General features: G+C 41.6%; 3 protein-coding genes across 3 annotated transcripts; 2 read left to right on the top strand and 1 right to left on the bottom strand.

The window, feature by feature from the left end:
• Positions 1-5207: 5207 nt before the first annotated feature.
• Positions 5208-6680, top strand: PFICI_15057 (Leucine aminopeptidase A; the record flags this gene model as incomplete). Its single annotated transcript, XM_007843638.1, has 4 exons — positions 5208-5357; positions 5486-5915; positions 6018-6322; positions 6444-6680. The coding sequence occupies 4 exons, from the start codon at positions 5208-5210 to the stop codon at positions 6678-6680; spliced, it is 1122 nt and encodes a 373-aa protein (XP_007841829.1).
• A 735-nt stretch (positions 6681-7415) lies between these two features.
• On the bottom strand, positions 7416-14893 carry PFICI_15056 (uncharacterized protein; the record flags this gene model as incomplete). The annotated part of the gene is made up of 6 exons (XM_007843637.1): positions 7416-8243; positions 8300-8783; positions 8834-9171; positions 9259-14170; positions 14230-14347; positions 14416-14893. 6 exons carry the CDS (start codon positions 14891-14893, stop codon positions 7416-7418), a joined length of 7158 nt encoding a protein of 2385 aa, XP_007841828.1.
• A 655-nt stretch (positions 14894-15548) lies between these two features.
• On the top strand, positions 15549-16508 carry PFICI_15055 (uncharacterized protein; the record flags this gene model as incomplete). The annotated part of the gene is made up of 2 exons (XM_007843636.1): positions 15549-15665; positions 15723-16508. The coding sequence occupies 2 exons, from the start codon at positions 15549-15551 to the stop codon at positions 16506-16508; spliced, it is 903 nt and encodes a 300-aa protein (XP_007841827.1).
• Between the last annotated feature and the right edge of the window lie 123 nt (positions 16509-16631).

Genomic DNA, 16631 nt, shown 5'->3' with positions numbered 1-16631 from the left:
GATTTATTTTATTTGATTTATTTTATTTTATTTATTTTATTTTATTTATTTTATTTATTTTATTTATTTTATTTATTTTATTTATTTTATTTATTTGATTTATTTGATTTATTTGATTTATTTTATTTAATTTATTTAATTTATTTAATTTATATGATTTATATGATTTATTTGATTTATTTGATTTATTTGATTTATTTGATTTATTTAATTTATTTATTTTATTTGATTTATTTAATTTATTTAATTTATTTAATTTATTTAATTTATTTAATTTATTTAATTTATAATTAGAATTTTTAATAATATAAATAAATATATTAAATATATTATTATAAAGGAAAACTAATTTAATATTTTTTATTTATTTATAAATAAAATAAAATAAAAATAAATTTAAACTTTTTTTTAATTTTAAAACACAAAATCACGTATTTTTTTATCTTTTTTTTTCACCTCGGCTTTATATACGAAATCGAAGCATTTGCATTTCGAATTCATGCTTTTTTTATTCTATTCGTATTTATTATATAGCTTTATAATTTTTTCGTTTTATATTACGGCGAATTTGCTTAATTTATATAATTTATAATTAAATAGCCGCATTTTATGCTATAGCGTTTCGTATATATTGGTTTTTTTTTTGCTTAGCGCGCTAAAAATAAACGCTTTAACGGCTTATTTATAATTAATATTTAGCGTAATAATTATAAAATAATTAAGGCTTCCGATTTATAAGCTTCGATTTAATCGAAATAATAATAAAAAACGCTAAAAGCTAGAACGTTTTTTAGACGCATTTTTTGCGCGTGGCGTTTTTATGCCGCTTAAAATAAAGCTCGACTATAACCGAATTTTATTATTATCCTTATTAAAATCGCTATTATTACGTTTTTATTATTAGCGTAACTCCTCGGCTTTTTTATTTCGTTTTAAGGCTATATATTATTAATAAATATTTTATTAAAGGAGGCTTATAATTTACTTTATATTTGCAAATTACGGAGAAACCGACCGCCTATCGACGTATTACGGTATAAGCTTAATATATTAGTTTTACGGGCTATTACGTTTTAATTAAAAAGCTTTTAATTATAATCGCGATATTTATATTAAAGATAATTAGTCGCTAAATTATTAAATATAATCGATTTAGTATTAATTTTAATTTAAATATTAATATACTTTTTAATAGCTTAAAATAAAGTTATATAACGATTTATTTACTAATATAAAGTTTTATATAATATTTCGATAATATTATTATTATTAGGCATTATATCCTAATGCTTGCGTAAAATTAAAAAAGCTCTACAATAAAATTTTATTTATATAATCGGCCGAGCTTTATAATAAGCTTATCGTGCTAATTCGGGCTTATATATTTCGATTAAATTATAAAGCTTAAGGTATTAAGCCTCGGTTTCGCAAATTAAAAGTTTGCTTATACGGGAATATCGAAAATAAGGACGGCGATTACTATTATAATATTTATTAAAACCCTTAGTAAAATAAATATAGCAAAAGCAAATATAACGCATTACGTATTATATTTAATTACGATATTTTAGGTTTACGTATAATAATAAATAATAGCCTAAGCCTATATATATTATATATTAATTTAAATTAATATTAAATCGATTAAATTAGGAATATAAGCCTATTTTTAATATTTTTTAAATTTTAATTAATTATAATATTATATAATTTTTTACCGTAAATATAATGCTATTTTACCTTAATTTAATATTTATTTTTTAAAATTCCGAATATAACTTTATATATATAAGCGTATATTTCCGTTAATTCAGAATTAATAAAGCAACGGGCTAATAGGATTATTATTTAAAATAATTAAAATTATTAAATTTAAATTAAATAAAAATATACCTTTTTTAAAATTTATATTATATTATTTAAAAATAACTTTTATTTTTTTTAGGCGTTAAAGATATTTATAATTTATATTAATTATAAAGGATTTAAAATAAAATTAGCGTTATTATTTAGCTTATTTTTAATAAAAGCATATTATTATTTAATTTAAACTAAAATCCTATATATATTAGATATATTATTAAAAATTAATATAAATTATAAATATATTAAAATATAAATAAATATTTACTAAAAAAGCCTGGCTACGCTTAAGCATATATTTATATTAAACTACAAGCCGCCCGGTTTTTTTTAAAAAACGAAAAAATTTATTATTTACGAATAATATAACGTAAATAATCGTTATTTATAAGATTTTGATACACGTTAAATATAATGCGGCTATTATATTATTAAAATATATTTTGTAATTTCTAAGACCTTAAAAAGCCATTTAAATCGAATTAATATCAATTCTATTAATTATTATATTTTAAACGTATTTAATATAAATTTAATATTATTTATATTTTAAATAATTCGAATAATATTATTTAGCAAATAAAGCGGGATTTAAGTTAGCGAAGGTAATAGATAATCGTAGATTTTTTTAAATATAATAATTATTTATAATATAATATCGAATTGCTTTAAAATAATAAATATAAATATTATATTATAATTTACGCGTAAAATTAAAATATTCCGTCAATAATACGTTTTAGTTATAATTTATTAATTTTAAATATATATTATATTTTTTTTATTTATTATAAATTTAGGCTTTGCTTTTTATATTAAAAAATATATAGTATTCGTTTAGGTTAACTTTATCCGTAATATATTTTTTAAAAAAGATTTAGTTAATAAAATCCTATTATTTATAAAATTTTAATAAAACTAAAATATCGAAATAGCCTTTTTATTTTAATATAGGTCGATAATTATAATAGCGAATTTTTATTTAAAGCCTATTAATAATATTATTATGCTATAATTGCATAATTTTAAAATAATAAAATCCTTATTATTTATAGTATAATTGCTTATTTTTTAATTAGTTAAAAATTAAGCGTATTTATTTAAATATAATTTAATATAAACTTAAAATTATATTATAAAAAATATTTACGTAATCGTTTATTTAGTAAAAATTTTTATTTTTACTTTTAAGCGTATAGCTTCGAGCTTTTTTAATAACTTTGTATTAACTAAGGTATATAATTAAAAATGCCTTTTTTCGAATAAAAACTAATACGCTTTTTTATTTACATATTAATATATATATTATATAATTATAGCATTATTAAATATAATATTTAATAAGGAGTAATTAGGTAATTTTTTTATTTTATTATATTAGAGCTTATCGTAATTAGTTATAATATAAAATATATTTAAAACAATACTTATATAATTTATTAGCAATTTTTTTTTACGGTTATTTAACTTATTTATTAAAATAAAAATAGCAATACCGTTAAAATTATTATTTAAATATTTAAGTATATTAATTACGAATTGCTTTTTTATTATAAATAATATATATTATAAAAATATGCGTTTTAAGGTAGTAAGGTTTAAGCTTAAAATTAAATCTATTAGCTTTTTAATAATTTAAAATATTATTGCTAAATTAATTTTAAATCGATTTGTTTTATAATAATATTAAAATTTACGCTTTTCCGACGTTAAACGTTATCGGATATTATATTATTATCGTTAAATCTATTTAAGTTATTTAAATCGTTATTAAAATTTAAATTTAAAATTTTATTAAACCGTTTTAAAAAAGGCTAAATAGGAAAAATATTATTCGGCTAAAACGCAGCTATTTCCGCTTTAGGATTTTATAACGATTAAGTTATAAAAAAATAATTTTTTTATTATATTTTATTATTTATTTTTAATTTATATTTATCTTTTTTTTTAATTTTTTATATATTTTTTCCTTATTTTTTTCCGATACCGTATCCTTTCGATTTAATATTTTCCCGATTTCGCCGAAAACGTATTTAAAACTTATTCCGAATTTATTTTAAATTTATTATTTTATAATTTTACGATTTTCTAAAAATTGCTTTTAAAAGGCTAATATTTATATAATAGCGGTTACCGCCGAGGTATATACCTATAAAAGGTTATATATAAATTTATATACGCTAAAGTCGTAAATCAATTTATTTCTTTTATTTAAATAAATGCAAATAACGGTAGCCCCGCAGGTACCTTTAGGTTATTTTATGGATTCGCAAAATTGTGGAGAAATTCCTAAGTTATCTAGGGGGGGGTACCTTTAGTTTATGTGTAGTCTCGATGCTCCGCAGCTTGGCAAGATCTCAACCTTCCCAATAGGGCACCTGGACTGACTGCCAAGCCGGCGCGGCAGTGAGCTTGACCTGCCTTCCAACAGCATGGAACAAATGAAAGAAGGCTTGGCGATTGCGATACGAGCCGGCGAATGACCAGGTATGAGGAAGTTGGGAGTGTATTGATTTTCTTGGTTTTTTTTCTTCCATTCTTGTGGCATCTCGAGGGCGTGATTGATTGTCTCGCTCAAAACTGCGTTGACGGTCAACGGTCGCCAACGCGTTAGTGGTTATACACTGGCAAGAGTGGGGGCTACATTAGAGCCCTGTAGTGCTTGAGCCTCATCGGCAAAAGTTCAGGGCGCCGAAACCTTGTACCCTTTCTGGCAGTGGGCTCGTCTATTGGTGAAATTTCATTGGTCTAACTCTAAAAAAGAGTGGTTCAAATATGCATCAATTTCAATCAGACATGACGCCAGGCAACCAGGTACAAGTTTGTCTATTTTCTCTGCTACCTTATACTGACGACTCCAGCGATCCGAGGCTCCTTCAGGTAAGGGACCCGCGCTACCTACCAGATCAAAAATTCGCATTTCCACTGCTATTTTGCCTTACCTCGTCTCATATTACCCAACAAGGGTGCAAATAAGCTTTTTTCCTTGGTATGCCGAAAAGGACAGACGTGAGCGAAATATGATCTGCCCCCCCTGGTCCGAGGTTGCACTGCAGGTCCGCAGCGCTTTTCCCTCTGCGGCTGTTCCTGGTGACCCCGGAGCCACCCAGCTTCCTTGGGTGTTGGCCCCCTCACTACTGACGTGCTACATTGATGAAATTTCGGAGAGACCGTCAATCGTTTCTCAAGGTACGACAGCCCAGGTTTCTATAAAGGCCAGCAGTAGTCACAACTTCTCATTGTACTTTGCTCTTTGCCTTGCTCTTTTCTTACCCCAATCTACTCCCAGGCGTCGATTCTAGAGGTGTTGCTTCTCGTCACTCACAGTTGTAAAAAAAAAAAAAATGGTTCGTTCGCTATTGGTTGCGGCCCTAGCCGCCTCGACGACTGCCCTCAACGTCGCTCGCAAGGAGTCCCAGGACCTGTACACTATCGAGTTAGCCCCGGGTGTGACCCAGCAAGTCACTGAAGCAGAGAAATATGCTTTGAAGGCAGTGAGTGTACCACCTCGTCGGAAGCTACATCATGTACTCGTTTACATGGTGTACTTCGAGGGGGAAAAACATAAACCCTGGTATTTTCCTCCTGAAACTAATCTTTTCTCTTCATTCAAACTCAATAGGAAGGAAAAACCTTCTTTGACATTACAGACTTTGCAGACTTCACGTCAAAGGCCAAGAGGGGAGAGTTTGCTCCGAGGGCCGTCGTATTCCCGACTGCAGTAGCACAGCAGGAGTCGGTTGAGGCGCTCCTGCCCTCGCTCAACAAGACGCTGATCCAGGCCAACCTGCAGACGTTTTCTAACTTCCAGAACCGCTACTACAAGTCGAGCTATGGCAAGCAGTCGTCGGCTTGGCTCGGTAACCTCGTCAACCAGACTATCACTGCCTCGGGTGCCAGCGGCGTCTCGGCCGTCTTCTTCCCTCACACCTGGGGCCAGAGCAGTGTCATTGCTACTATTCCGGGCCTGAGCGAGAAGACCATTGTCCTGGGCGCTCACCAGGACTCCATCAACCAGCTGAGCCCGATGAACGGCCGAGCTCCTGGTGCAGGTAAGCATTTCCCAGAGTTCTTTTCCACCCCCTTGCACAAACTCCCAACATACTCCGTCCCCCATGCGTCCACGAAGCTAACCACCCTGTTTTGGCGTCTAGACGACGATGGCTCAGGCTCCATGACCATTCTGGAGGCTTTCCGCGTCCTCTTGACCGACGAGCGCGTTGCCGCCGGTCAGGCCCCCAACACCATCGAGTTCCACTGGTACTCGGCCGAGGAGGGCGGCTTGCTCGGTTCCCAGGCCATTTTCCAGAGCTACGCCAAGGCCGGCCGCGACGTCAAGGCCATGCTGCAGCAAGATATGACTGGCTATGTTGGTACCGGAAAGAAGGACCAGATGGGTCTGATTGTTGACAATGTCGACGACGCCCTTACCAACTTTATTCGCCTTGTTCTGGATGCGGTAAGTTTCAATCGCCATCAAGTCCATAGATTGAGCCCGGACGAAATCTTCACCATGTCCCTTGGAGTTGTTTTGTTTACCTTGTTTTGCAAATCTTGCTGACGAGATTCCTGTTACCTAGTACTCTGAGATCCCCTACGTTGACACCGAGTGTGGCTACGCCTGCTCTGACCACGCCTCTGCCTCCAAGGCCGGTTACCCTTCGGCCATGGTTTTCGAGTCCGCCTTTGAGGACCACTTGCAATCGATCCACACGGCGCAGGACACCATGGACAAGGTCAACTTTGACCACGTTCTGCAGCACGCCCGTATCACCACGGGTGCTGCGGTCGAGCTCGGTTTTGCTGACTTTGCTTAGATGCTTTTGCAAGACAATTTCTTGGATTACGATATTTTTCTGGGAATCGAATTTCAGTACAATCATGTTCAATTATTATTATTCGTAGCATTTATAGGATGTACTTGGAAATACGAAGATTGAAATTCTTGAAATTCTTACCCACTTCCTGGGACTTCTGCAATTGTCAAACTTTTTGTTCAATTGTTTAATAGTATGTTTCTTTTGGTCAATCCACGTTCCGGGTCATTCCTAGCTTATCTCGAGGAACGAAATGGGCTCCACACACCCGGGAGGCTAAGGCGGTACTTACCCAATTGCAATATATTATCTGACAAATACAACAACCATCACATACGCCCATACGCTCTAGAAAGCTCGGCATCCCGTCCGCTCTGCCCTAGATAAACTGGAGACGGAATACCATGGTGTTGATCAGTGTGCTCAAGCAAAACCTTGAGTAGGGGATCCATGATCCACCATCTGACAATACAATATGCCTACGCAGTATTCAGGCTTTGTGCAATACATCGGTATAAGGGTGACACCTTGTTATACATTAAGCCATCCTTACGATCCCTGTGTTTATTAGGCACAGAAGCTGCTTATTACGGCGAATAGGATCTAGGCCAATGTATTGGAACTTACGGCTATGAGGTTCATATTGATAGATACGGACAAATGAAAATAACATGCTGTAAAATGAAAAGTGAGCAGAAGTCCCGTTGCCTGTCGTCGCGCTATAAAAACTCGATCCTAATGCTCAATCCGTTCAAGAACTGTCTTGCAAATCGAGACTAGAGAGGATGCATTGAGTACCTCGAGAGTCGACAGCTCAACACCCAAATGCACTCTCAAATACCCACGAAACTCTACAGTCACCAAAGAATCGACACCGTAGTCTGAAAGTGGCCGCGTTGGATCGAGAGCACCAGACAGTCGCAGACTTTTGACAAGATATCGCTCGCAAACTGCCATGACCAGAGCAGAAACAGTCTTCGCATCCGCCTTGGACCGTAGAGCGAGGAGCAAGGCGCGTACATCCTGTGAGCCATCTGTTGGCTGTTGCTTCCCTACACTGCTCTCGCGTGACAAAAGTCCACTGAATCTTGCATCATACAACAGGTGAGATTCCTTTGGTTGGGGGAATTGTATGCCTGTGATTATATGAGCCGCACCAAGTACGTTCTCGGGGCTGTACTCCTGTCTCTGGATGGACGATTCGAGAATCTGTCCCAGAAGCTTCTCACCAATCCCATGCCATATTGCTGAATCAAAGCTGTCCCGTACCGTCTGATGCTCGGCCAGATATCCTCTATGATTGATGACGCCTAGAGAGATAGAGCAAGCATTCAAGCCAAGTCTTTGGCGATATGCTGCAAATGCATCCAAGAAGGTATTAGCAGACGCGTAGTTGGCTTGCCCCTTGTTACCGCAGATCCCAGATACACTTGAGAGCAGTGTAAAAAAGTCTAGACTTGACGGTTGTTCGAGTGAGACATTATGAATGTTCCAGGTTCCTCTGACTTTGCAATTCAATGCTTCGTAGAATTCATGTACCTTCATGGAGTCAAATATTCGGTCCTGGCATATATTAGCCCGGCCACAATCTCGTACGCAAAGCAAGCGTGTATACTTACCCGAAGAACCATTGCACCTTGTATCACACCACGAATGGGTGAATTGGTTATCTCGAATGCACGTCTGACGTCCTCAAGTATAGTCACATCGCCTTGGATAAAAGTGACAGTACAACCACATCCCTGCAGGTCGTTCTTGACCTTTTGCGATACCGGATCGTCCTGCCTGCTTCTAGACATGACGACCAGCTGTGTAGCTCCGTTCATCGCGAGGGACAAGGCGATAGTGCCGCATAAACCTCGAAGGCCTCCAACGACAAGGTAGGCGGCATCTCCCCTCAGTTTGATCGACGCTCGGGGGAGCCGCACAGGGACACTGACTTCAGAGTTGTTGTCGTTGTCGGTAATAACAAGCTTTCCAATGTGCTTGCCACTACCGATATGTCGTAGAGCTGCGGGTATCTCGGTAAAGGAGAATTGATGTATCGGAGAGATCGGTTTCAGGCTACCCTGGCGCAGCAGTCGAAAGACTTCGGAGAGAAGGCTAGATACCAATCAGTGGTTGTTCCCGGAAGTTCAATTGGGATTACTGACCGTCCTTTCCTATCATCGTCCATTTCCTTGTGCGAAAGGTCAAATGAACGAAACGTTGCGTTACGTTTGAATGGACTCATTGATAATAAACCCTGGTTGAGAATATCCTTCTTGCCAATCTCCACCATCGTGCCGCCTTCCGCTATGATGCGCCACGACTCGTCCAACAAGTCTCCTGTGAGGGAATTAAGGATAATATCAACTCCGCGTCCTTGGGTGTGATCCAAGATTTGTTTTGCGAAAGCCCTGTTCCGGGATGAGAATATTCTTTCGCGGGGAATCCCAAATGTAGATAGCAAGAAATCTTGCTTCTCTTGCGAGCCAACAGTGGCATATACCTAGAAAAATAATATTTAGCGGTCAACGCTACGTAACACTCATAAAGGTAAGGCATTGATAAAAAGTCAGTCGAGTTGTGGACCTACGGTTGCTCCGATATATTGGCACAGCTGGATAGCTGCAATTCCGACACCCCCTGTAGCTGAATGGATCAAAACGGTGTCACCAGCCTTGATTTCCCCAAGTGTGAAGAGACAATACATTGACGTCATGAAAGCGCAAGGAATTGTCGCCGCTTCCGCAAAACTCATAGTGTCAGGAATTACCTGAAGAAGCTTGGTAATGGTTGTGGCCGTGTTGCCAAATGAGCCCCTCTCGAAGAAGGCCACACGCTGACCTGGCTTGACGTCTGTTACGCCAGGGGCAACTCTGGTGACGATACCACTACCTTCTCCGCCAAGCAGATACTCGTTCTCGGGAATAAGGCCTAATGTGATGGCGACATCTTTGAAGTTAACTCCGGCTGCCTCGACCTTGATCTCAACACGATCACCCTCCAAGTTTGGAGGCTCGCTCGAGACTTCTTGGTAATGTAGAGAGTCCAAGTTACCGATTTGTTCCGCACGGAGTTGGATGACTCTACTATTATCTTGAAGCTTCAGGGTACAGAGTCTGCTGGGTACCTGATTCTCTTCCACGGCACTGTTTGCTTGAGAATCTGGCAATATGCGACCGATGTGAAGTATTCCGCCTCTTTCAACGAATTCAGAGTCTTGCCCCAGGGCCAAGGAGTCCCTGTACAGCATTCCCAAGCAAACTTCCACAGCACGGAGAGAAGAGCTATTGCAGAACGATTCTACGTCGAGTGATATCAGATTCAGTCCTGGATTCTCGTTTCGCATGACTCTGAGAAGCCCGTGTGCGATTGCCGAGTCGGGGTTATCCACTCTCATCTGGGCACCTCTGGTTACCCAGAGAATGTTGCACTCAGATCTGACAAGCTTCTGCAGCATCTCAAATTGTAGATCATTGATACGTGTCATGACGGTTGTTTCAGGATCGTCAAGTATCAAAATATGATCTCGCCGCTTGATATCAGACTTGGGTGTGAGATATCGTATACTACACTCCGAGTTACGGAGTGCTAGTTCGAGAGGATGAATTTGCTGCTCGTCAAACTTCACGATTGTAACCTCCCTTGCTGCCTCCTGAGATGGCACTTCAGCTGATATACACAACACGCCGATCTCCAGAAATACGATTGTATCAAACCCAGCTTCGGAAAGAATCGGCTCCAGAGCCTTGGTCATGGAGTCTTCTGCTACTATGAGCACAAAGCATGCCTTTCCGAGACTTGAGTGCACATTCCTCAAGGTAGTAGGAAGGTTATGTGCCTCCCCAGGCAGAAGCCTTATCAAAGCAACATCAAACCCTGAATGATCGGCAAGACTTGAAGATTCAAAGTTGTGCACCGCGTACTCGGTCCGGTTGTCACTACCGTGCCTCTCTGCTATGGTTGCAACTGTGTTTGCATCGCTTGAGTAGTATTGGTATCGGGATAGCCTCACTGGTTGGGAGTTCTTTGTCTCGTTTGCATCGTTCTGATCGAGAAGCAAAGACGACGGGTCCTGAGACTCAAGGTTTATCTCAAGGACCTGCAGATCAGGCTTCTTGTGGGCAGCCAGTTGAACAAGCTTCCGTGCGAAAACCCGTGCTCTGTCAAGGCAGGGGCTGCTGGGTCCTGCTGTGGTTTCGATTTCCAATCTCCTCCAGTCGGACACTGATAGATAATTGATGTCCGCGTCCCAGTGCACTCCTGTAAATGTATGCAATGATGACAGTGCTCGGGATGAATCAACCTCTGTCAAACGAAGCCCGTTCAGTTCAAGCAGCAGTGACCCTGTTTCCGGATCTGCGACGTAGCAAGATAAGCTGTAGCTTTTGGGTGTGTCTTGCCGGCCTACTCCATTGTATTCAAATCGAGCAGATACGGTAGCTTCTTGAGTTTGTTGTGTCGGGAATGGTAACGTCATCTCGTCAAGAGCAAACGGGACCATGGCAGCCGAACCGGTAAGGAATCGAGCCTGGCCTAGCACGAAGCTTGTAGCTTGAAAGCAGCCATCCATACAAGCCGGATGCAGCAAGTAACGAGACTGCTGCCATTTTGATCCAGGAGGCACGAGAGACACCATGGATCGGCTAGTACAGTCGCCTAAGATGTGCTCAACAGCCAAGTGTTTCTGGAACGCTGGCCCAAAATTCATGCCAATCTCTTGCATATTATAATACCATTCCTTTGTGGACATGGGATGCTGAAGAGGCATCATCAATCTGGTAGGATTCTCAAAGTCCATTTGGCTGCTTTCAATTCGTACCAGTCCGGACGCGTGATGGGTCCAAACATCTGATTTCATGGACGATACGCGGAATTCGTACCACGAGTCCATGGAGCCGGTGAATGGTGCGAGGGTCAGATTTATCGTAGTGCTCTCCGAAGTACTCAGCACTAAAGCCCGTGAAAATTTGGCGTCCCTCAAACGAAAGACACAATTATCCGGTGTCACACCCTTCCATATGCTCATGGTATTGGCTTGGTACATGGCCTCGATAGCCATGCAGATGTATCCAGATGCTGGGAACACGACCTGATCTCCGATTTTGTGGTCCATCAACCAAGGAAGATCTTGGATGCGGATCGTGTTTCGCCACGTTGGATTGGACCATGTAGTCCCTAGAATCTTGCTTCCCAATAAGTCATGCTTAATAAATTTCCTCTGGCGCCAGTCCTGGCTCGCGAGACTTTCTTTCCAGTATTTCTCGGAGTGGTTCCAAGCGTAGTTGGGGAGGTCGATGAGGACATGTGGAACCTCCTTCTGGTTCGTGTACCCGTTCACTGCAGTAACATCTACAGAGCCTCCAGTACCTATTATGATGCCAGGGAGTTCGTAGAGAAGTGATTCCATGTCTTGGTTTCTCTTAGCCACTGAGGTATACCTCAGGTCGGATCGCTGGTCTTGGACAGTGCGAAATGATTCTTGAATTGGGCCGGAAAGCGTGTTGGAGGGGCCAATTTCAATGAAAATGTTAGGACCAGTCCTAGTCTGGAGCAAGGAGCAAACGGCAGAGTCAAAATTTACTTCGGCGACCAAGTTCCGCTGCCAGTAGGAAACGTCCGGAGGGCCGCCTATCTCTGCACCAGTGACCGAAGAGAACATTCTAATATTTGCACCATTGTTTATCTGACATGGTTGATCAATACCAGCTCTGCAAATCAAGTCTTTGTAGACACTTGCAGCAGGAAGCATGTAATCAGAATGGTAAGCGACGTCGACTTGTAATAGTCGAGTGAAATGACCTGCGTTTTGTAGCTTCTTTTGCAGAAGTTCGAGTCCTTGAAGTGAGCCCGAGACAGTGGTGCTGCTTGCACTATTTCGGCACGCAATTTGTACATTGTCGTCAGACTTGATGTACTCTCGAAGTACTTCAGCGGGTAGTCCTACCGCAAGCATACCAAGTTGGGACTCGTCCTTGGTTTGCTGAACCGCTACACCACGGAGGTACGCAATCTTGATTGCAGTTTCTTCCGAGAGATAGCCAGCAGTGTATGCAGCCGCAATTTCGCCGGAGGAATGGCCTACGACAAAACTCGGCCGTATACCCCAAGCCGAGAGAACATTGACATATGCCACCTGGAGCGCGGTGATTAGAGGTTGGGATAGCTCCGGGCGCCGTAGAGCTGAGGGCTCACGATCCAGAGTAAGCTCTTCAAATAGCGAGAAGTCTGGAGGTTGGGGAAGGTGCATGAGGGCAGCATCAAGCCTCTTCAATGTCTCTCTAGCTTCCTTGTGGTTTGTCAACAATGATTTACCCATTGTGGGCCACTGTGCGCCTTGGCCAGTGAAAGTGAAAGCAAGTACTGGGGTTTCAGGAAGTCGTTTCACGAAAGTGAATGTATCCTTCTTGACACAGGTGTCTCGTATTACTGCAAATGCCCGATGTCGTAGCAGGCTCCGACGTTCTGACATGGTGTAGGCTAGATCAAGCGTGGATGCTTGCACAGCTGGGTTTACCAAGCAAGATACAAGAGAAGCAGCATAATCTCGTAGGGATTCTTCATCATTGGCAGACAATACAAGGAGATATGGTCTTGCACTGGGCGTGGTCGGAATGATGCAACAATCGTCTAGGAAGAAATCTCCGTCGATATCCTCGTTAGTGAGAAAACAGGATCTGTGTTTCGGTTGATAGGTTGGAAGAAGGTATTTGGGAGATTCCAGCACAGCGTGAGCATTGGCTCCACCAAATCCAAAGGAGTTGATGCTTGCACGTAGCTTCGAAGTTTTCGGCCAAGGGATTGCCGTCCTAGATACCTTGAAGCCGAGTCTGTCGAAATCTATTGTAGGGTTCGGTGTACGAAAAGAAGGCGTGCCGGGTATCAAGCCGTTCTCAATAGAGAGAGTAGCCTTGATGATACTGGAGAGCCCTGCAGCAGCTTCGGAATGTCCAATGTTGCTTTTGATAGACCCGATCACGATGGAGTCCCTGCTTGATTTGATAGTACGAAATACAGCAGCTAGGCCTTCAATTTCGGCAGGATCTCCAGCCCGTGTGCCAGTACCATGACATTCGACATAACCTGTCTCTGAAATGTCCGAATTTGGGATACCAGCAACTCGGTACGCATCTCGAATGACAGACTCTTGGGCTTTCGGACTAGGCATGGCAATACCTGCCGTCTTGCCTGCACTATTGACTGCAACACCTCTTATGACGGCTCGTATGGGGTCGCCGTCGCGTATTGCGTCGTCGAGTCGTTTCAGCAACACCGAGTTCACTGCTTCTGCTATTACATATCCATCTGCGTTGGTATCAAATGAATGACAATAGCCTGTCGAAGACGCTGTCTCACGCATTGCACCCATATCTTGGTTTCTCTCTGGGCTGAAATACATGTTCACGCCCCCAACCAACATGGAGTCGGCTTCACTGCTGCGCAGGTAAAGGCAGGCCAGTTGCAGGGCTGTCAACCCGCTGGAACATGCGGTATCAACCGTGATGCTATATTCTGATAAGATTGATGTTTTCCTAGCATGAACTGCTCGATAATGAATGCTCACCTTGGCCCGTGTACATTGAGGAAATGGCTTATCCGGTTGCTTAGGAGGGCGCGACCGCATCCCATGGTAGGAGAGTCGGTTCGATCTTCCGGGTCTCGGCAATCCATATCATGATAATCTACAAAGAAATATACATAAGCCGAGAGCGGTTTCGCCTAATGCGGCTCGATATATCCGAAAACTTACCAACAGCGCTTGCACCCACAATGCAGCCCATCCGCGTACCATCGATCTGTTCCTTGGGGATCCCGGCGTTCTCCAGACATTCGTAAGCAACTTCCATGAGTACTCTCTGCTGAGGGTCCATCGAAGAGGCTTCTGAAGCATTGATCTGGAAGAATTGAGCGTCAAAAGCTGCTGGATCAACGTCCTCCATAAACATGGCGCCAGGTGTCTTCATGGTGTATGGCTTTTGCGACCCATCGTGATGACCCTGCAGCCTGAAACGATTGGCGGGAGGCGTGATATCTGCTACCTTGCCGTCCTTGAGAAACTCCCAAAGGTCTCGAGGTGACATAGAATGTCCTGGAAGCCTGCAAGCCATGCCAATGATAGCGATTGGAACTGGGAAATCACATTGTTGGGCTTTGGTATGACCTCCTTTTCTCTCGGTGTAACCGTCCACAGCAAAGACATTGCTGGGTTGATGATGATTTGGATCCATTTGCACTAAACGGGCCCAGGTTCAGCAGTGCCTTATAAGAATAATGGCAAGCATACAGGTGTCTCCTTTCAACCCGCTACGAGGATTGAAGTGAAAGAAGGAATTAAAAATTGTGAGTCGATTTGCACCAGCACTTGAGATTGACCAAATGGCACGAATATGGGAAGGGGAAAGCAAAAAGAGCAGTAGTCAATTCCATCCCGTAATTCTCGCCGTACATAGTCGTCCTATAAATATGGCAGAGAGGATGATGCACCGAAACAATTGGCAGAGTAAGTGCTGAAGTTGAGTTCGCCTAAGGCCTAGATCTGGTGCGGCCCAGCTGTGTCACGTCAGGAGGCCCCAACATCGCGAACATCTCTTCATGTAGGGCGCTTTCGGCTCCAATTCAAAGTGCGGAGCATGGTCCCTACCTATTGGAGCCAACTTGATAGGATGAGATAATGATCCCAAGTATCTGGGTACGTGGAGGGGCGTACGACGGTATCTTGCAGGCGATAGCCCCCCTGTAACGTTGGGGTTACTTCGGGTCCTTGACAGGCAGGCAAAGGCCAAATGGTATAAAGACGGGGCAATCGACCCATCGTCAAGAGCGACCTAGGACGCGGCGCAATATGACTGCATTCAATGTTCAGTTCCCAGGATATACAGGAAGATGGCATCCAAAGTTCATCGCGAACAGGTAGAGTTCAAAACTCTGGATGGCTTGACGCTTAGAGGTGCGGTTTATCCAGCCAAAGACTATGGTCCTGGAATTATCATGACCCCTGGAGTAAGTCGGACCCGTTGTTGTAGTGAAGAAGAGGTGATTGATCCGCAGTGCATATAGTTCAATCTCACTGGGGACACGCTTCTTCCCAAGGTGGCGGAATATTTCCAACAAGCAGGAATTACAGCTCTTGTCTACGATCCGCGTTCCATAGGCTCAAGCGAGGGGTACCCTCGCAACAACATCGATCCGGCGCAGCAGACCAATGACTATCACGATGCATTGACTTATCTCAAGTCTGACGCGAGAGTCGATTCCGGCCGCATTGCGTTTTGGGGGTTTTCCTTCAGTGGGGCCGTTGCCCTGGCGGCGGCGGCGCTCGATACCCGTGTGCATCTCGTACTTGCCGTCTGCCCGCTCACTACATGGGATCTGCCAGCAAACAAGTACCGTGGCGTTCTATCAAAGGCGATGCAGGACCGCGAGTCGCAGCTTGCGGGAAATAAAGCATTTTCCCTCCCCATGATCACCCAAAAAGGCGAAAACCCTGCCGGGTTCGGAGTGGGATTGGGAACGCGTGAGTGGGAGTTGGTGCAGGAGTCCAAGCAGAGGATGCCCAATTTGGAAATGAATACGTCGATTCAGACATATTACAACATCATGGCTTGGTCGCCTTTCCAAGCCCTGCGCTTCCTGAGCCCCACGCCAGTTTTGTTGGTGACTCCAGACGAGGACCGCATCTCGCCCATGGCACAGCAGAAGGAGCTGATTTTGGACAAGATAGAAGGACCGAAGCAGATGCATGTCGTCCAAGGGAAAGGGCACATGGATGTCTTGGACGGTGATGAGTTCATCCCTTCAATGATCGCCCAGGTCGAGTTCATTCGCCACTATTTTGGTAACTAGTGGTGGTAGGGTGATTGTATGAACAAGGTCAAAGTTGTATTTACTATGCAGATACTCGATCCCTACAGGGCGCAAACGGGAAAATGGCCAAACGAAACTCTATGCTCGATTCGCTGTATTTCC

Source organism: Pestalotiopsis fici, assembly GCF_000516985.1.
Source record: "Pestalotiopsis fici W106-1 unplaced genomic scaffold PFICI_Scf_14, whole genome shotgun sequence".
NCBI classification, from domain to species: Eukaryota; Fungi; Ascomycota; class Sordariomycetes; order Amphisphaeriales; family Sporocadaceae; genus Pestalotiopsis; species Pestalotiopsis fici.
The sequence above is the reverse complement of the archived record's forward strand: the minus strand, read 5'-3'. Positions and strand labels throughout refer to the sequence as shown.